General features: G+C 39.8%; 1 protein-coding gene across 3 annotated transcripts in view; it reads right to left on the bottom strand.

The window, feature by feature from the left end:
• ANO3 (anoctamin 3) overlaps positions 1–21,159 on the bottom strand; it is a 207,008-nt gene that overhangs the window by 124,065 nt on the left and 61,784 nt on the right. The window contains exon 1 of one of the 3 annotated variants that reach the window (XM_055722908.1): positions 13,971–14,074. The exons of the other annotated variants lie outside the window; for them this stretch is intronic. Coding sequence (XP_055578883.1) covers positions 13,971–14,016 — 46 coding nt within the window. The 5' untranslated portion in view covers positions 14,017–14,074. Of the gene's footprint in view, positions 1–13,970; positions 14,075–21,159 lie in introns of those variants that run through there. 3 annotated transcript variants of the gene reach the window in all.

Genomic DNA, 21,159 nt, shown 5'->3' with positions numbered 1-21,159 from the left:
AGATTTGCATTAAACTGAGAGAAATTCAAAATAGGAAGAGAAGAGGATCATGCATCAATAATCTCTTGATTAGAGTAACTTCTCATGAGGCATTTACTGAAAAGTATCATGTCCTATTCTGACAAGGAATATTTTTTTCCTGCATTGGGAAAATCTAATGCCATAGGTGTAAAACTAGCAGGGTCAGAATTTTCTCCCCTTTCCCAGTCTCTCATGTCTGTCTTCCCCTCCCTACCCCCTTAATTTCTCTCAGCGCAGGCTCTTGGATGGGAATCATCAGTATTCCAATCTCCATCGGCTTCAATAATGCAATCTGATAGGATATTTACCTACTGGATGTCCTGATTATTGGATTATTAAAGGAAAAAAAAAAAAAAAGAGGGGGAAATGAAACAAACAAGGAAACAAACCAGAGACAGACTAAGTAGTATCTTCAGATTTTATTTGACCACTATCACTGAATTATTTGTAATTTTTGGTCAGGTTCTTAGCTATGTGTTCTTGTGAAAAAATGAAAAATATAAGCATATTTTACAAATCTGAAGAGAACTGGACCATCAGTGTGGTGTCATTTTACAACTCAGACAATCTGCGGGCAAATCAACAGGCAATCTGCTATCAGCACCCCAGAGCTACACTGTGCTGTTGATAGATGCTGAAGTAGTTCTCATCAAATTTATTACTTTGGTTCACTTCTTAGCACACAAGGACATCATATGCAGTTATAATCTTATTAATGCCTATGATGCTAGTTCTTAGGAAAAAAGAAAAAGAAGAAAAAAGTGAAGTCATATTAAGCAACATACAATGAACTGCTCACACGTCTAACAACACCGACAATTACTTGTAAGACAGCTTGCAGTAGCAATGCAGATTTGCATCTGCTACTTTACTAGTTTTAGTAAGCATTAAAAAAAAAAAACCAAAAAACAAAAAGCACACACAAAATTGTTAGCAATTACTGTGTAGCATAAAATACATCTTCATCCAACAGTTATAGTCAATCTTCACACTGGAGTATTTTACAATGACTTCAGAATTCAAGTATTTAGCATGTATAAAATGAAGTTTGAACAGAATCAGTAAGAAAAACCTTGTGTTTACAAAACATAGATCATTACAAGAAAAACACACACATGAAAAAAAAAAACAGCATGGGAAAGAAAGCACATAAAACTACATTAATACATGCTTTCTAGTGGAAACTATTAAATAATAATCTAATAAACAAAAGGAATATGAATGAAAATAGCAGCAACAACCAAATGGACTGTTTCCCCCCTCCCCTCCAGCCCTTCACATCTTGAAAACAGTGGATTTCAAAGGAAGAGAGGAAAAAAGAAGAGATAAATATCCTAATCAAGCTAAAGGAGGCTAAAATCTCTGAACTAAAACATTTTTTCATGAAAGTATACATTTTAAGGATATCCTCTATGAAATCTATGAAATGTTCTGGACAAAGACACTGCTGGTTTGAATTCAGCTGTCATCATTTGCTTCCTCGTGGTGTATTAACGGTCACATAATTAAAACAAGAGTGCGGTTTAAGAAGCTAGCATCTTTTCACTGATGGCTTCTTCCTTTCTCTGAGGTATATACATATATACCGGACATATAAAATATAAATGTACATTTGGCAGCTTAACAAGCATGCTGGAAATGAACTAAAATCTCATAACCATTTAGAATGGGCTATTTCAAGCCCCCCCGCGCCACACAAGGATCCCCAGATGAGTGCAGAGGAAGAAATAGCTTCACATATTCAACAGCAAGAGACAGCTACCAGCTCTGACCTTCTTCCCAGCCGCTTATTCTCTCTGTCTCTTCTAGAAGTCATGAAAGGGCTCTGAAAAGCACAAAGTAGCAGACACCTCTCATATGCTCTTCCTAATAGCATGGTCTTCTACACAGAGTAGTAGAATGTTCAAAGGGAAACAAGAAAGCCTTTTGTCTTCTACTACCTGAAAGCTGGGATGGCAAGGGAGGAAGGGCACAGCTTGATCTTTTACAAAAGAATAAATTATATAAATACTGTGGTCACAAAGAATGACCTAATTACAAAAATACAAAACTAGATATTTGCATATTAAGGAAAGGTAGCAATGAAGTCTTGTCCCTGGTGGAGAAGTGGAGCACATTCCTTCACTTCATCACTTCAAACATTACCATTTCAGGCCTCAACAGAGAGAACAGAATAAACCCACTAATTTTCTTGTTTCTTCTCTATATATTCTATCTGGTGTCACCTGGTATTTTTTCCCGACACCTCCAGGGTTTAAAGACTAACTCATCCGAGCATTCAGAGAGCCAACGTGAGAGGATCTATCTTAAACCTCAACGTGTAAGACGCCTTCTTTGCAACATTTCCCAGCTGACCAGACACCAAGCAAGGTAGATTGGCAATCCTTCTGTAACTTTACTCTTTTTAGCTACCTGGTCATGAATTGGTAACACCGCCAACAGATCTGCTCAGGAATGCTCAGAATGGGGACTCCCACTATCAGATGGATAACTATCCTATCACATTTGTTGAGCCATAAGTCAACATTTTCATGGGACCAGAATTTTCTTGAGATTTGATCAACCCGTCACACTATCACAGCTTTCAAAAGAGCCCATTAAAATTCCAGTAAAGATAAAGTGACTGGCAGTAGAAACAAGTGAAAAATCATCAAAAAACAGAAAGAAAATTAAAATCATGATACCCTAATTATTCCACCTCTGCATAGCACTTAGAATGATGTCTTAAAATTCATTTCTCCTGGGAGCCTCTGTGTGAACAAGGAGAGTGTTCACAGTTAAAACTTGAAAAATAAAAAAGTGTTATTTCTTCTTATATTTTTGATACAGTAGCTTTAAAAAAGCCACAGCTTCAGCGTTTGGGGAGGCGGAGAAGGGGGAGTATGTCCCATTGATGTACTCTGAACTATAAAACCCAGTTATTTTTTTTCCCCCCTTAATTCATGGACAAGCATTACACTACTATTTCTTCCATTACCTTTTTTAACTAATGATTTTGGTATTTTTGAACTAACTGTTCTACATGCTAATAAAAGAAAGACTCTGAAGAACATCCCCTGTGCTCTTGTTTAATGGTTGAATTTTGAAACATGCAGCATACAGAAACGTCTGCCTGGAAGATAATAAAGAACTGAACAAAAAGGAACAGCCACATGGAAAATGTTCACTGTTTTGAAAAAAAAAACCCCACATTTTCTATACAGCTTGGTGTATTATAAAGACAACTGTCCATTTTAATGAGACACTCTCATCATATATTCATAATATGAAATCTGGTAAGCAGAGAACACGAACTAGTTGTAATATTCAACTTAAAAACCATCCAGTTTCCAGGTGTTTCTCTCTTCCCAGATCTCTCTCTTCTTCCTGGAACTTTATATAGTATTTTGTCAAGAAGTCATGCCTAATATTTTTACCAATTGTATTTTTCATTAATCATCCACACCAAAAACAAGTATTCTTTTTCCTTACATTACAAAGCTTTCAGAGCAGCCCAAGGTTACTGTAAAAAAAAGTTTTGAACAGCTGCAAGTGATTGTTAACCTCAGGCAGAATTTAGCATTGGTAAAAATGCTTTTCTAAGTTAAAGGAATGCTTGTTTTGAAGGCATTTGTCTCTTTCTCTTTTTTCCTTGTTAAAGGGAAAAAATTGCTGAATAGCCAGTTTAATCAATTTCTGGATTTCCGCCCTTGCCTTGTTTTCATTTCAGCCTGTCAAGAAACTTGGATACCTTCTGCCTAGGCAAAAAAAGTCTGACAGCAAATATCTAACTGTGGCCGTAGGTATGAAATCCATGATTTCTAAAAGGTTATATATGAACTAGATGATGGCACTAGTAAGTAACAAGCACAGCTTCCCTCTTTGCTTTTAAATGACCACGAGAACATCTGACTTGTGCTCAGGTCCTGCAAGAGCTAGCAATTCATTCCCAGTAATAACACAGAAGTAATGCAAAACACGAAATAGGCTCTTTACCTGAACAACTAGTACACTTGTGAGAAATGTAACAGCATCAGAAAGCTCTAGGGAAGTCCCATGTGATCTGAAGAGAAGCTTTAATTTCCAAATCTCACCAAACCAATCATTAAGTCTAATAAAAGGCAAAACAGTAAAAAATTGCTTAAATATCACTAAATGATCACTGTGACTACAGTACTACTACTGCTGGATGCTAGGCACTAGACTTATTGTCAGCAAGACCAAATTCTAAACGCCTCAGGAACCAAATCAGATAACCCACTCCAGAACTGACACACCAGAATTGCACATAAAGTTCTAAGTGGTGACCAAGAAGGAAAACAGTCCAGTCAGACTGCCAAACAGATCTAAAGGCTTGTCATTAGGATACGAAGTGACATTTCCTTTTTTCTGAAGAAATCTTTCCACTGAAGACCAAGCACTTATGAATGCAAATTTCAGGACACTTCGTTTATTCCTCATTCTGAATACAAGTCAATTGCATGTTTATTTCTAAATTTGCTACAATACTAGAGAGCTGGAGACACTCCTTTCCTACAGTACAAAAGAACAGCAGGATGTGATTGATCCCTAACAGCACATTATATTTAATTCAGTTATATCCTAAAAAGTAGTCGCTTCATGCCTCAGCCACAGAAAAACCTCTGACAGACCAGGAGATAAAGATCAGGGAACATCTCTTCACATGGGGTCAGAATTTGAAGTATTGCTCTCACCTCATTAGCCTGTTCTCCTTGTAATTTTGGAGCATAATTAACATAATCTGTTTAACTCCTTCATCTACTACTTACATTTAATAATGAGATACCGGACCCATCATTCCTTATTCATAGCTAAACCCCATAAATGCAAATCAGATCAAAATCTCAGGTACATCCATTAAAATCCCGTTGTTATCAGTAAGAGTATGTGGGGCTCCTGTGCAGACTACATCCCTAAAATCTTTATGGCTAAATTTTATTTGTGTTCAAGTATGCTCAAGAAAATTACCAAATCAATCATCACGAAACACCTTTGAGTACAACCATATTTCAGGAAGGACAGCAGTAATGACAAGTGCTTTCTTATGACAGGCTGCTTTCCCACTCTGTTTTTCCATTTTATTTAGGTACCGGATTTCTAAAACAGCAGCTTCAAAGTCCTACATTTCTTAAAAGTGTGAATTATTAATAGCAACATGGTTAAGTTCCTGTGCATTATTCATTTATTCCTACCGATAATTTGAATTTGTGCTTCTGAAAATTCGTCTCTTTCACTGAACCTTATATGCTGACATATTTCACATAGCAAGAAATGCATTGGTGGTTGCTGAACTGGCAGCAGCTTATAATATTGCGACATAAGCAAACCGCAGCACAAAATATTTTATCTGAAAAATCCTTGCTTTTGCATACATAGTGATTGTAATATTCCGATCTTAAGCATGTTGATTTCTCTTTCCCTGATTTGGTTCCTTCCCTAACAAGTCTTGTTCAGTCCTCAAATGCTCTCCCCCCGCTTCCCGTGATGTCTCCCATATCCCTAGGCAAGGACTCCTCAGCCCGGGATGTGCTGCAGAGAGCTGCTGCCAGGGATCCATGGCTTTTATACCTCCTTGAGTTTGCAGTTACTTCAGTGATACACAACATGCTACCCACCAATTGTACTCAGGAGGCTACATGACAGGATGAAGCTTGCAGCTTGCCTAAATCAGAATTCTGAGTTGAACCTGGGTGTAGCAATAACTACATCATAACAAAAGCATGTATAAGAGGTAAACAGAAACAGCGATTCAGGTTTAGATTTGTATTTTTACAAAATATAATTTTCTGGTGAAAATAGACTTGCTTAAAAAAATAAGCCTTAGATATTTAGGGTCAGCTTTTTAAAGTAGTGGAGTGCACTGAATCCCGGCACCTTGCACACAGCATTAGGTGCACAACCCCTAACAATTACTGTGCTGTTAGATAACCAAGCACTGTTAAAAACCCTGACAGAGTACTCGCCTGCATCTCTGAAAAACTTTAAAAAAATCTGATTATGAGTAATTCAAAGCCCTCCAAGTGTGCCAGCGTTCAGTGGAATTTCACCCATGACAACCTTCTTCTACAAAGGATCAGCCTTCAGAGATGTACAACTGTTTACTGAACGCTTAGTCAAAAGTAAATTTTTACAATATATAAAAATAGAAAGACGTATCTATCTTTAACCGTATCAACAAAATGGAAGCTTTCCACACAAGATGAATTTAGACCCCCAGGCCTCTCCTCTTGAGACTCTTCAAAACCCAGTAATACATTTTACCACGTTTCGATTTTAGGTATGATATCATACAAACCCAGAAACATTTTAAGTGTAAGTAATTGCTAATGCATAGGTCTTGCGGTTTTCTCTCAGCTGAAAAACTCCAGCCTCTGCAGAGTATTCAAAACATACAGGTTTTGCATTCAGGTGGTACCTGAATGTCTCTCTCTGAAGTGTTTGGCTCTGTGCATACTTTCATTCATCATTTTTCACACACTCACTGTCACCTTCTTTGAAAACTGAATATCGTCCATTTCTGTAAGTTACTTTATCCTCTTTCTTTTAGCAAGAGACTTTGAAAACAAGACTCAGTGCTGAAGCTGGTGCTGCTGACATGGCTTTATGTCAAGAGGGTACTATTAGGGTATCCCCAACAAATTGTGCAAATCCCCAACGCACAGTCCTACTTCAGCACGACCAGCTAAGGAGCACTGCTCACACATAGGAGACCGTTCAATACGCTCAGCCTGCTTTCACTACCTGGTATTGTTCCACCTATCTACTTGCCCACCACCTGCCATTTCTGTGTCTCTCCATCAATATTCACCCTTCTACATTTGTTATTTACTTCTTTAAAAATTTCTCCCTAAAATCTCTCAAATGATTCATAAATTTTGGAGATTCTTAGGCTTGCCTGCTTCTCCTAGCATGTTTAATCCCCTTTGCTCTTTTGTTGATGTTTTCTCATACTGTTAAGTTACTTTTAGAACAACCACACAGAAAAAGAAGCTAATGGACTCCCGCAAAATAGCCTGAAGATACAAAGGGACCTCCTCCCCCCAAAAAACTTTGATTAACAGTTCAGGAAAATTAATTCATTAAAAGTAGTAACTCCGCCGGTTTAATGAAGCAGAAAGAGAACAGAATGCAAGTAATATATGTATCAGACCTTTGGGCTTAGAAAGGCATACAATTGCTGAAGTTACTAAACAAACAGGCAGGAGTTTTCTGAGCAAGAGTAATTTTACTGCATCAGACAAGCAGTGAATAGAATATGACATTTCAAACATTTTCTAACTCCAGAGCTTGCCATCATCACAGTAGTTATCTGGAGCATACGTGACTAGCTACAGCTTTTCCATAACTGTGATGCACTTATGAATTTTTCAACACAGATTTGAGAGCACTCTATTTGCCTTTATTTCTGTATCCGTCTTCAGCTACCAGTGCGACGCAGAAATCCAATAACAATCACAGCCAAGAGACAAACCATGTGTCTTCTTGTCCTATGTTGTTACTAAAGAAACCAACAAAAACCATATGAATGGTGGCAATCTGTCGTTCAAAAGGGATTTCTGCAGATAACTTCTCATACTGGATGCTCTTCAAACTATACTTCCTTTTATCGAGTTGTGGAGATAGAATCTAATTCAGCGTGCTTTCATGGTTTCTTTTTTTCCCCTCAAGAGACCCTACCTTTTAGTAGATCAGACAGTTGTTGCTATTTGTCTGATGTTTGTATATGAGAGATGATGCAAAAGGATAACTAAGATATCAGCTTCTTCAAACCCCCATTTAAATTAGTCCAACATACTATGAATTAAACTGTGACCTCACCAGTCAGACAAATGAACAATCCCTCACTTCAGCAATCGCACTGGCTTCAAGCCCTCACAAGCCAGATGATAACCCAAATTGAGGCAGACTCAGAATCTCATTCTGAGAAAACAGTGATGAATTTGCATTCATTGAAGCTCAGAGTTGTTAAAACATATTGCTGTACACTGTAGCTTAGTTTGGAGTTACACTTGTCTCTGATAAATAAACTACTGTCACATATGCTTTAGGACAGACAGAACTGAACTGATTATAGAACTAGCTTGTGAAAAGGAATTTAAGATTTATAGGCCGAGTAACCCCAGGTATGATGCTTTCTGAAAACCACACTGCGTGCCTGACTCAAGACAACACAGACTCTCTTCAGCTTAGACGGCTCAAGCAGAAGACAAGAGCTCTTCATGTTGCTCGACAAGGTTGTGACTTTAGCATAGTTAATTTCTGCTATCACAGTGTGTCTAAAATAGGAATCACTATTTTTTTCTTCACCTTTCAGTGGGGGAAAAACCCACTCATCATTACTTTTCCAGTTGCTACCAGGCTGGCCCCATTACTTGGAACACAGGGCTCTTGTTACTATTAGTGAAGACAATGTTTCAAATCCTCATGGTTGTTACCATAAAGTATGTTGACTACTGCTAATTTTGTTGCAAAACTTTTTAAAAAAATCTGGTATAGTGAAACTACTATTACAAATACTAAATAGAAGTATCACCGGCAGAGCTGTTTCATTTATTGTCCTCATTTAGCAGATTTCAGAAAGGACAAAGCAGAATAAACCAACGAATATATGAAGGCAGAATGGGAACTTGCAATTTTGTGGTGATACTCAATGAAATATAAACGGTAAAATGAGAATTCTAAAGAAAACCAGCGTCGGCAGGTGTTGCCTATTTTAACAGGCCCCTACTGCCAAAGTTTTGAAAAGCTCAGGTATAGGTACAATTTTTTTTCCACAGATAATACTATATCAAGCTATACTTAAATCAGAATCTGGAAAGCTAATGCCCAGACATCTTACCACAGCATGGTCATCTGTAGTCAGATGGTAGAATTATGCGACAAACCAAAAATTTCTGGTATCATCAGCTCTGGCATTTAAAACATTCATTCAGTCAAAAAACCAGAAACAATGGTTAACTTATTTCTACAGCACCTATGCACCTGCATAATATAAGGTTTAATAAGTCATATTTAATGATTATTTCCAATAAAGCTGTATACTTTACTGAAGTTGCAACCCACACCAGTATAATCCAGAATAAAAAGCCATACTATGGGCCCTTCTAAGGTGTCTGATTGAAAAAGGTGAAGTGCATATTGAGTTGTGCAGCTGTACCAGGCAACAAAAAGATAAGCAAATATAGCCAGCTAAATCTCAATAAAAATTGGGCCTTGCTTTTCAGTGCCCTGAAAGGGCATTATAAATGGCACAATTCAAATACGGTATCATTTTAAGGGAGTGTATGAATAGCTGCATTGCTCTCAGCTTCCAGAGTCAAGATGAGCACAATTTCAAAATTTTCTGTACGTTAGTGCTCCTTGGAATGCAAATGAAAGAGCTAAGCCCTAAAAATTCCTCTACTTGCACTGACATGGAAACCTGGCCTTTCTGCTCTGAAAACAGCAAAAGGTTCACAATCTCTCATAATTTTTTGTACTACAGAATTGCATCTTCTAGTAATTTCAGCAGTCCCTTTGGATTACTAAACTTACTAGGTCCACCGGTGCCACTGAAATATCAAACATCCTTGGAGAATTCTCCGTAAGGATCTTAATTACAACTCCAAGTTTCTGAATACTGAAAACTCTGGAGCATTTAAAAAAAAAAAAAAAATGTTGATCTTTACAAACCCTCATTTCAATTCACGATTTAAATGCAAATTAATTTTGCAAGTTGATTTATAAAGAATGCAGGTCATAAAGATCTTAAAATTAGCGTCAAACAATAACAAAAAAGCTCTACTTGTAACAGCAGTGGTCCACTAAACAGCTCAAAGGTGTTGAACAGGACCAGTTAATGAAGTGACAAGTGCCCCCATGAAGGGAGAACAACTGTAGCTTTTTACAGATTCTCAACCCAACCCTCAATCCATCTAAAGTGTGCTACAACTTCAGATGGATAATAGATAAAATGAAGGAAAACACTTGGCACTGATGGGAGTTGAGATCTAGGAATACATCTTTTATGGAGAGACCTGATTTGTTCAGAAGCCACACAATTCCAAGATCAATCCCCTGAGAAGCTAAATCAGCACTCTCAAAGACATACTGCTTATTGAAGTTGCTGAACTCCTCCCTGGACCATTACACACCTTCAACAGAAAAGCACTCCAAGTTAGCCACCGTGTTTCAATCTGCAGTCCGTGTTCCTAAAACTCATATGCCATATTAAAAACAACAGAGTTTTAAGGCACCAACACCTTTGCTTTTTCCCAGCCTCAAAATCTTTCATTAAAAAGTATTGATAGGGGTATTAAAAAGAACACCACCGGTCAATAAAAGCACCCAGCTGAGCATGCAGGAAATTGCAGTCTGTGTACTAGCATTAAAGGCCTAGATATTTTAAATTTTAAGCACTGTAATTGCCTTGACCTGCACCCTAAGCACAGGTTTACCTTCTGTCAGCCCAGAAACTCTCAAACCCACTCATCATCAAGTAACCGTTAAAAGTGCCCCTTGCAAATTAGGTTGCCTTTCCTTCAGGAGGATGTAATTTTTCAATAAAGCTCCCTAATAAAGCAAGTAATTGCTGTGCAGTAGTCCCATACCTGTTACAGAAAACACAAGTCTACCATAAGGCTACTGTATACTTTTACGTTTTACATGTAAAAGATTGTTATGCAACTGTGATTGAGATCAAACACCAAATCCTAATGAGCTGTCATTCCCTGCAACTATCAAGCCACAAATTACTTATGGAGATGCTCTTTGTTCTCACCAACATTCTTATTCTTTTTTTCTCCTTCCTGAATAACTACTTATTACTTAGCAATTTTAAGCAAAACTGCATATTAATGTCTGAGGATGGAGATTTTTCTTTTCTAAAGGACAGTTGGGAAAAAAAAAACCCTAGTAAATCAGAAACATTTCTTCCTTTTTCCTCTGATATAATTCTTCAGAGTCTATAGGTTGCATCACCCATTGAAGGGGTGAAAAGTACGAAGGTATACATTTAATGCTAAAGATTTGATCTTTGAGAATATGACTGAGGAAAGTGATTTCAGAAAAAAACAGTTTCTGCCACAGCAGACATTAAAAATAGCCACAAATATACAGATGGCTCAACAGATCGGCACAAAGACACAGATTAGCCTACCTCTAGGACACTGCTCTATTTGATAGGCATACCTTTGGATACGAGTAGACGAACAAAAATTGTGGGGGTGAAGAATGAGATTGGGTTTTTAAAAATTCTCAGTGTCTTTTTGTAACACTATGTTGAGCTCTACTGCAGCTTTTGATAACTGAGGGTTTCACTCTGCATACGCAATCTGAACAAAGAGCAAGACAAACCCATGGCGGCACTTTATAACGGCAGCCTCCTACTGTGAACACCTCCTCACCCTGTCAAGAGGGGAAAAAAAAGAAAGTGGGAAAAAAAAAAACCCCACACCAAAAAACAACGCCCAAACTAACCAGTGACAAATCCTTGGGATATAAATGCTTTTTTCCTCTTTTCTCCTTCCTGTTGAAATTTATTAGACATCCAAGAAACTGGAAAACTTGGTCCTATTCTTTCAAGCCTTGTGAAGACAGCTTTGGTACAGAAACCACTCCTTGTATTCTCAGCCAGAATAAAGTGCTCAGGGTACCCAAGGAAATGAAATGCTCTCTAGCCCATTCTATCTCCTATCTTAGAATCTATCTCTCTTCAGCAATATCTGAATTTTATGTTACCTGGCAATAGCCATAGGCTGCGTTTCTAAAAAGATTAAAATTCATTTCTATTTGTTTTCAGGAACTGTTATCTTTGTTGATTTACGTCTTTCCCATATGATTGAGAACCCACAGAAAAATTAACACCCACTCCAATTCCCCCAAAGAAATGAAGGTCTTAATGGGGATGAAGTGTACAAGGCACAGCTGTGATAGGCAGTTGTCCATTTCACAAGGATTACCACCAATTCTGTAAAAAAAAAGGGAATTTAGGGCACTGTTTTGTGAGCAGCTAAAAAAGAAACAGTGCATTTAATTGAAGTGTCATCTACAGTAAGTTTGAAATAACAGTAACTGAAATCTTTAAATTTCATGTAGGGGAATGCTACAAAACACCAAATTCAGAAAACCTATGCAAAATGACACGATGCTCTCTGCTGCTGAGATCAGTACCTATCAACTCCAGAGTACCAGATTCTCAGCCTCTTAAATATCTCGTGATTAAATGATGAGTTCCTGATTATGATTTCTGTTTCCTTGCTTTCTCTGTAGCCTTTTGCCCAAGATTTCATGCTGTCCTCCCCATCCTTAAAAGCTGTAGGCTGAAAAAAAAGACAGGCTGAACTCATCCAGGTGGATTTAGCACACATCACGCTGCATGTGTTCAGGAAAAGTAATGCACGTAACAAGTCGGTGCTGTACAGGCTCCATTGCTTCATAAGAGCATCCTCTTTCCTCTAAAGCCTTAAGACTAGCAAGGTACCTTGATCAGGATCTCTTTAGGAATAAGGAGGTAAGAATAATCTACTCGGCAAATAACCACCAAAACCCACCAGGTTATTATGAAGCTCTATGACCACCGCAAACACACAATTTTGTAAATTACATAGCGTAGCTTGGTTTCAAGCAACGAAATGTCATCACTGAGCTTGAACATAATGAAGTTCGTTTTGGGGTGTTTTGTATAACTACTATTATGGAACAGCTGAATAGCTCCTGAAGGGCTTTGACAGGGACTCTGGAGCTTGCTGTAATATAAAAAGTAGTTTCTTATGATAAACTAAGGATTAACACTGTGGTTCCATGTCACCTAATGCTTTTATAAACATATCTACAGCAGCTGAAAAAAAAGATTTTTTTACACTTATGAATTGACTTTGAACCTGACTAAACTAGGCATTTTACAATTTGAAAAAGCACCGCTCATTACTGCACACAAGATAGGCATTAAAGGCAAAACCTCCACAGTAAAAGGAACTAAATTTATTATGGAATTACCAGAATGGAATAAGTGCTTTGAATTATTTATTTTCCACTAACCATCCAAAGAGAAGAAGTTGCATGAGGCAAAAATCCAATAAGTGAACCCGTGATTTATGTATGAAGCATACCACATTAAATCATAATTTACAGCATGCTGTACTCCAAGGAAAAAAAAAAAAAAAGAGTTTGTTAACAACTAAAACAATGGGAAGAGTGCAATGGGGTGCTCATAATGAAAGAAATCTTTGGTTCATCCTATCTGTCAAAGTAGAATTAGAGGGATAAAAAATGCAGTAAGAATATCAGCTCCAGAATCAAGAAAAAAAATAAAGTTTGTTGTGGGAATTATTACCGGGGACATAATAAAGGTTTTATATCGACATCAATCACAACTGAAAATTTACTGCTGGCTTTGTCGACCAGCAAAAGCTGTTGTTCCGTAATTAAACACCCCGAACGAACCAGCCACCAGCTCCAGGGACAGAACCGAAGCGGCACCGGCACGGGGGCCACCAGAGCCCCCTCCCAACACCAGCTGTTGTCCCTTCCCAAGGTTTACACCGGGACAAGAGGACGGTGGGGCACCAGACCCGGCAGCAGCGAACTCCCGAGGGTCCCGTCCCCGCCAGGACCCCGCGCCCCCTGCGCAGCCACTTTCCCGCCCGGGGGCGGCGAGGCCGGGCCGGGCCCCACCGCGGGGCGGGGGGCAGCGGGCCCCGCCGGGGTCTCCCCCCCACATACACACCCCCCGAGCGCTGCCGCCCCGGCACCTCGGGACCGGGCGATGACCCGCAAGCAGGGACCCGCATACCGACACAGGCGGGCAGGTGTGCGGGCAGGTGTGCAGCCCGCACCGGGCACCCCCGGGGCCGCCCCCTGCTGGGAACCGCAGCGGGGACCCGCACCCGCTGGGGGCGGCACGTGAGTCGTCCCCCACCCCGCTGGGGGCAGCCCCGGTGGCGGTCGGGGAACGGCGGGTTCCTACTGACCTTTCTGCTGCCTGAAGGACTGGATGGAGCCCGAGTGGTGAACCATCTTGGCGGCGGGCAGCCCTGCCAGCTGCCAGCCCGCCGGCTGCGGGGCGGTGGCAGCGGGGGGCGGGAACGCAGCGGCGCGGCCTGGCCCGCCCCGGCCCGCAGCCCCTGGCGCCGCCGTTGCTCCGACAACGGGCGGAGCGGAGCGGCCCGGTCCGGGCCGCCGCGCAGCGGAGGCCGAGGGAATGGCGCCGTCCGCAGCCCGTCGGGGAGAGGCGATAACGCGGGGCCGGCAGCTTCCCCAGTCCCGGTGCGGGGCGCTTGGGCAGCCCCAGCCCCGCGCTGCGGCCGCCCGTGGCGGGGGAAGCTCCGTGCGGCGCCGCTGAGGGGCAGCGCCGGCCCGAGCCCCCCTCAGGGGGCCGGCTGGTCACGGCTGCTGCCTCCTGCAGCGCCGGGCCCTCCCCGGCAGGCATCGGGCGTTACGGGCGGGCTGGAGGGAAGGAGGCAGAAACTGCACCCCCGGGGGAAGCTGCACCCCCAGGCAGAAACTGCCTCCAAGTAGAAGCTGCACCCCCAGGTAGAAGCTGCACCCCCCTCACGCAGCCCGAGGTGCGCTCCCTCTAGGCGCTGTGAGTGCGGTTTGTGTTGCAGCCCCTGGGTCCCTGTCCTTGCACCCTAAACCTGTGCTGCGTCACCTGCTTTGTTTATTTCTTTTTCATATGTGTTCTGAAACTTACCCTCAGTCTTCCTGGGGGTAGCTTATTACAAACAGGCACTAAATTGCACATTCAAGACTTGACGTGGCCCATTTCTATTGCCATTTGGGCTATAATTTCCCCCTTCTCCACAGTGTATGCCAAGAGGCTCCTTCCAGATGATAAAAAATCAAATTTATATTGTGTTAATTTCTTCTCCTGTCTCCCTTTGTGCACATTATTGTCTCCGAGTTCTGAGTAAGTTTCATGACCGTACTGTTCAACTCCCCTAGAATGTTTTTGGTTTAATTTTCCTACCACAAGGATCTGACTTTCCTATCCTCCTGAATCCAGTCAGTCCCAGCCTGTGGCTAGCAGTATCTGTCTCCCTTCCTCCATTTAGGGAGACACGCATTATTTACCTCTACAGAAGTTAATTAAATCACCTATTATAACCTGGGCAACCAGTGACAAAATCTGTATCATTCCTTCAAAGTTTGTGGCTCCATTTGTGTGCTAGGAGATGTAGTAGAGATTTCCTCCGACAGTAAAGCAAAGCTAGAACTTTCCCGTAGTTGACAGGGGTTTGTAGTATGCCATCTGCTTAAAGAATTACATGATTGCCACCCCTTACTATCAGGCCAGCCTGTACTATAAAGTTGTACTACTTTGTCTATATCGGTTTAGTTAAACAGCCCCCATGGATACGTACTTTTTTTTTTTAATAAGGATTTTTTCCCACTGTGAAAACATACTAAACAGTCGTACATACATCTGTACAAGGGCTCTTATTGTTAGACAGGTAAAATAAGAATTGCATTCTAACTGGGAAGGTATTCTCCAGAATATTTTTCTAGAGTAGACCAGACTTTGCTCTTATGTAACACGCAGCTGACACATCCAACTGTTACCATAAGGGAAAAAAATAACCTTACCTCCTCCCAGTAGCTGACCAAATTTTGTTTTTGTTTGGAACATTTGCAGAAGGTTTGTTGTCGGTTTAGGAAAAGATGCAGAAGCTACAGTGCTGTGAAGACATTATCCTACTCATTTGTTAGTCTCCGGTGGATTTCTGCACACTGCAGGTAATAGATGAGGCATTCCTCTGCACTCCTGCAATTTCAGGAAAACTGCTGGGAACAGCTCTTTCCTGCTGAGAGAAAGCACTATAGAGATGTTGCAGAATAAGGAAAGTGGAGACCAGCCAGGCTGTCTCTCGTTGATCAACAAATGCTGGAAAACCAGGAGCAAGCCAAAAGAAGAGGCAGAATCAATTCCTTGTTCCTTACATTCAAGCTTTTATGTAGATGTTAGATGGATACATAGGGATTAAAACCAAATGTACACACAGCAGCTGAAGGTCATCAGAGGAGGGGCGAAAAAAAGTATAATACAAACTATAAACTTTGTAATTAGTAATCATATATAGTCTGCAAACGGGAAGTGTAATTCTTTCACTGTGATGATCTAAACCTTTGTAAGGTTCTAGGCCGCACCTATTTCTCCAAGAGACCTTGGCTGACACAGTTGACTTGCAGGTGAAGCAGAAGAGCAGCATGAATTATGCTGCCTTTCTTACCAGAGGAAAACAAGAGGACCATTATCTCGTCTCTTATGATAATAATCTACAGAATGCACAGGGAAGAAAAAGTGCTGATAAGTAAAACCACAGCCTAAAGAGGTTATCTCACAGTCTTGGAATAAAAGCTGTCAGCTGCCCGGTACTCAGGCCCATCCATCTAATTTCTAGTCCACAGTCCTCCATGGGGTTACAGAACTCTGAATTCAAACAAATGTATCCAACCCTGTTCATGCACAGAATGATAGGGAGAGAAAGCCAGGCTAAGGCAGTGCTCAGAAACCCAGCAAAGAATTAAATTCTGAGGACAGAAATTATTTATTTTTCTGCTTGTTAGTAAGACAGCTCTATTTTTTAGCAGAAGATAGCACATACCCATGAAACCACAGATATGACAGCTGGGGGTAAGGTCTGCAAAGAGAAGAAAAAATATCTCCACCAAGGTGTTTTACAGTAAATCCTTCACACTGTCAACTGACTAAGCTTAATAATTGTAAAATATGATGAGAATTGGAGGTATAATTCTTTGGTAAATAAGGAGAGATTGGTCCAGTTTAACAGTATTTTTTAAATTGCAACAACAGAACACTTATGAATTCATGGCTAAGATCTGTAGGAAATGCATACATTCTTAAGCTTTGTATGCACAAGCTACACTAGCTCTGAAGCAAATTAAAATAAAAATCTACCCTCACACGCACTAGCTAATGAATATGCTATCTTTTGAAATCGTTAGTTATATTAAACTAAGTCTCACATGATCTCTCTGTAACTTTTCCTAAACCTTTTCCAAAATAGATTAAAACTCTGGACTTCATTAAGAGATCAGGATTAAACAGAACTAGACCTAAACTTTCTATCTCTACAAGCCAACAGAACCAAAATCATGATTCAGGAGCTTAACGGCTGATGTACCTGCACATCTTACTGAGTTTTTGCTCAGGTTTGAGGTGCTCAGTTTTGGCATTAAGATTAACTCTTGATAGACAGACATGCCTTTTTCATGAGATAGAGTCTTTGTCAGTAGAGATAAGAAAACAAGATTTGGTATTTTGGTCTCACTTCATCATAATATGCATAACTCGACATGTATCTGTATTACTTGCTATCTGTAAAAATTTTGCCTGATAACAACAGGAGGACTGATTCACTCCAGATTTACTTTCTATTTAGGAAGTTACTAAAACAGGCTGTGAGAGAAATAATTTAAAATTAAATTTTGTACTTCCATAGTACTTTTCAGAAAGCCACATGAAATAGAACCTTAAATTGAAACTTAATTAGCCTGTGATAAGTGGCATATACCAATGATTTCCTTAAGAAATATAGCCATCTCAAAATGTAATTACAGACAGCTGCTAACTATTGCCCAGAACGAAAACTAAACTTTCTCCAAAAGAAACTCATGAGGTTCAGTGAGCGCTAAATTCTGCACCTGAAAAAACCTCATACATCAATTCAGGCTGAGCAGCAGCTCTGATGGGAAGGACCTGAAGGTTATGGGAAACACCAGCCTGAATACCAGCCAGCTGTGCACTTGCATCACAAATGAGGCAAACCTTAGGAGAAACGTAGCCAGAAGATCAAAGAATTATTAATCCCCTTTACTTGGCATGACTGTAGCTGCACCTGCAATTTTCTGTCTAGCTTTCCCACTTCACATCCTCTCAATTCAGGCAAGGTGCTGCAAAACTGAAGAAGGTCCATAAAAGAGCAATCCAAGAAGGTCAGGGGTCTCCAATATATAAACTGCGAGAAGCTGAAGAAACTGGGTTTATTTAACCTGAAAATGAAGCTAAGCAGTTCCAGCAGCCTACAACTACTTTTAAAGTCACTTACAAAGATGAAAGTGCCACTCTTTTTTAGTGCTAGATGATCTGATTAGTGACAACAGCCACACACAATGGCATGTGAGTTTCATATTGAACATGAAGAACAAGTTTTCACAGCGTGGGTAATGCACCGTCAGAACAGGTTACCTACAAAGTAGTGAAATATCCATCTTTGAACATTTTCAAAATTTGCCTTGACCAAGTTATGCCTGACCCAGTTAGGTGACAGCAATGGTAAAGCTTCAAAACAAGGTTAGATGACCTTCAAATGGTCATAATAGAGGATGTAATTAAAAACAAAAGCAAAGGAGTTGGAACCAGACTAATTAAAACCAGGAGGCAAACACACAATTTTGAATAGTTATTAAAACAAGCTATAACGTTATGTTATCTTTTCACATCTCTAATGAAGGATTTTGCTGAATATATGCTTATGCAGCTCATCAAAATGCAAAATAGGAAGATGATACTAAATGGCCTATTCTACAAATTCAAAATGACATGTCCCTTCTCAAGCATACCAATTTCTAAAATTCTTGCAAAGTAGAATTTCTAAACAATTTACAAGAAGATTTTTGAGATCAGGGTGAATCCTTAGTCTAAAATGTTGTCTGAGTGAGGGCACTAAATGTTTACAGCATCACCCAAAATTATTGGTTTTCTATCAATTTTTATGTAATACATTTAAAAAGCATGAAAAGTGAACGTTTACAGAATTGTTGAGTCCATCTCTTTCAAGGAGGGCAGTTATGTACTGTTTAAAGCTGGGCAATGCAAAATTCTTCTTGTTCAATATTTGCAGTAGAATTGTTTGCAAATGTTCTGATCTTACTCAAAACAATTGGAATTTTGCCATAGACACTAACACGATGAAGGGGACCTTCATTAGATCTAATAAAACTGTCAAGTCACTATGGAAGAGGTCTAGAAAGCAGATTATGGAGCATGTGAAGAGTGTAGCAGATTAATTTAAAAAATTGAACATTTCTATAAAGATTTTACTTTCTGTTGCTAAGATGCTAACCCTTGAAATCTCACTGATTTCCATATTTTAATATTTCATTTCTACTGCAATTTAATAGACCTTTTCTCTCTGACTAGATGAAATTTTCTTATAACCATGGAATTGACTGTGTTTTCTGATTGATATAAAGTGTTTGGGCCTTGATTCTGTAGCTCACTGTAATTGGCTGCTTATTTTTTAAGCTTATGTTGTATAGGTCCATGCTTACATCCTAATAATTTCCCTGAATAGAGTTATTTTTTCCAGTTTAGGCCTTAACTTAGCCAGCTAATATGAGAAACAGAAAGGAATGTACAGTTAATATGTTTATAAAAATTTAATTTCCCTCAGCAAAGAAGCTCAATTTTGTTCTGAAATATTTGGGTCAAAATGCCAAACTAGGATTCTAAAGAGTTCAGCATTCTTGTGCCTGGTATACACTGGAATCCTTGGAAAAGACCCACACAGAAGTGAAAAGATGGTGAAATGTCGGTTTGCTAGAAATTCCTTCTGTAATAGTGTTAAGAGGTTAGAAAGAAAGCACTAATGTCAAGAAACAGGTAACAAGGGATAACCAAAATTATAATAGCAGCATCTAGTGTGTGTGCTTATCCAAATTTTCCAGATATATTTTCCAGTCATATTTTTCTTTTCTATTATACATCTCAGTTTTCTTATTTCATATTTTATCTGAAGCAAAGAGCAAGAAAAATTGTTATCCAGCTCGGCAGTACCAGCTACCAAACTGCTGCAATATAAGTCTATTTCTGATTAGCAGCCTAATTTGGCATGTAAAGAATAAAATAATCAGATAGACCCATAAAAAATCCGCTATAAAAGGTGAAATCATCTAACTTACACTTCCACTGCGTAGATCTATTCTGCAAATTTGTGCAGAATTTCTTTAGTACCATGTTCTCAGCACAGGAGCCTAAAGAGTGACAGTAGCAGCTTTTAGAAACAAGATGTTAATATAGTCCTTAGCCGTACTGTCTAAATTTAGAGTAAAAGAAAAAGTTATAATTTAAGCATTTGTTCCTCGATTTACTATTATTTCCTGGGTCATCACTCCTTGGTTTAGAGGCTAACTCCCTATTACTGCTTAGTGCAAGCCAAGTCTTTCATCACCTCCAAGCTAGTTCTGTTTAGGACCTCTTAGTTCTTACTATTTCAATTTCTTTGGCCACATACCTACTCTTTTTACCAACTACGTTTTTCTAACCCCTCTCCACCCACCACCACCACCACCACTACCGGGGGGGGGTGGGGGTGGGAAGAAAGAAAAAACAAACAAACAAACAAACAAACAAACAAGCCAAGAAAAGGCATGTTACAAACTGTGAAAAAGACAACAAGAAAATGTGAAACGAAGGAGGAATGAGCACGGTTTAGAATCGTGGCCAGCCAGCCACTCAGGCAAAACCTCTACCTGCATGTCACTTGGCTATTTCCACACACACCAAGATGGAAACAACACAGCAACAGTATGTGAGCTTGACATGTTACCTGCACATGAAGAAGAAGTGAAATTAATAAATACAGTTCATGCAGGAAAGGCAGTCTTTCCTGCTATACACTTCTTTACAAAATTCAGAACTGCAAAGTCCCAAGTCCACAGCTGAAAGTCCTAGGATTACAGTAATGTGAACAAAATAGTTCAACAAAAACATTAGAATATTCGTTTTGCAGCAGCTAGCAGAAAGATGTAATGCCACTGTGCAGCAATCTCAGACTTTTCCAACTTATGTAAAACACTGAAATTCAGATATGGTAATTTTGAATTTATCTCACAGCAGGCCTGCATTCTTTGTTGGTCAACTTGTGATCTTTCAAAGCAAAAGGAACTAGTGACAATTTCTTCAAAGATGGCTATTTCTTCATTGCAGCATCATCAATGAAGTCAAAACAGGGTATTTCAGTTAGCATCTTTGCACAAATTTCTCTCTTCAGCATCACTCTTACATGCAGCTTTGGCCTTACCTCCTGTTGCATCACTAGACTTCTTCATGGCTGCAAAACCATGCCGGGTGCTATGTCCTCATTCCAGCTCTCCACTAGAAGTATAACAAGTATTTTCTCTGACAGCGGCGTCTGA

Source organism: Falco cherrug, chromosome 10, assembly GCF_023634085.1.
Source record: "Falco cherrug isolate bFalChe1 chromosome 10, bFalChe1.pri, whole genome shotgun sequence".
In the NCBI taxonomy this organism is placed as follows: domain Eukaryota; kingdom Metazoa; phylum Chordata; class Aves; order Falconiformes; family Falconidae; genus Falco; species Falco cherrug.
This window is presented reverse-complemented; position numbering and strand designations above follow the sequence as displayed.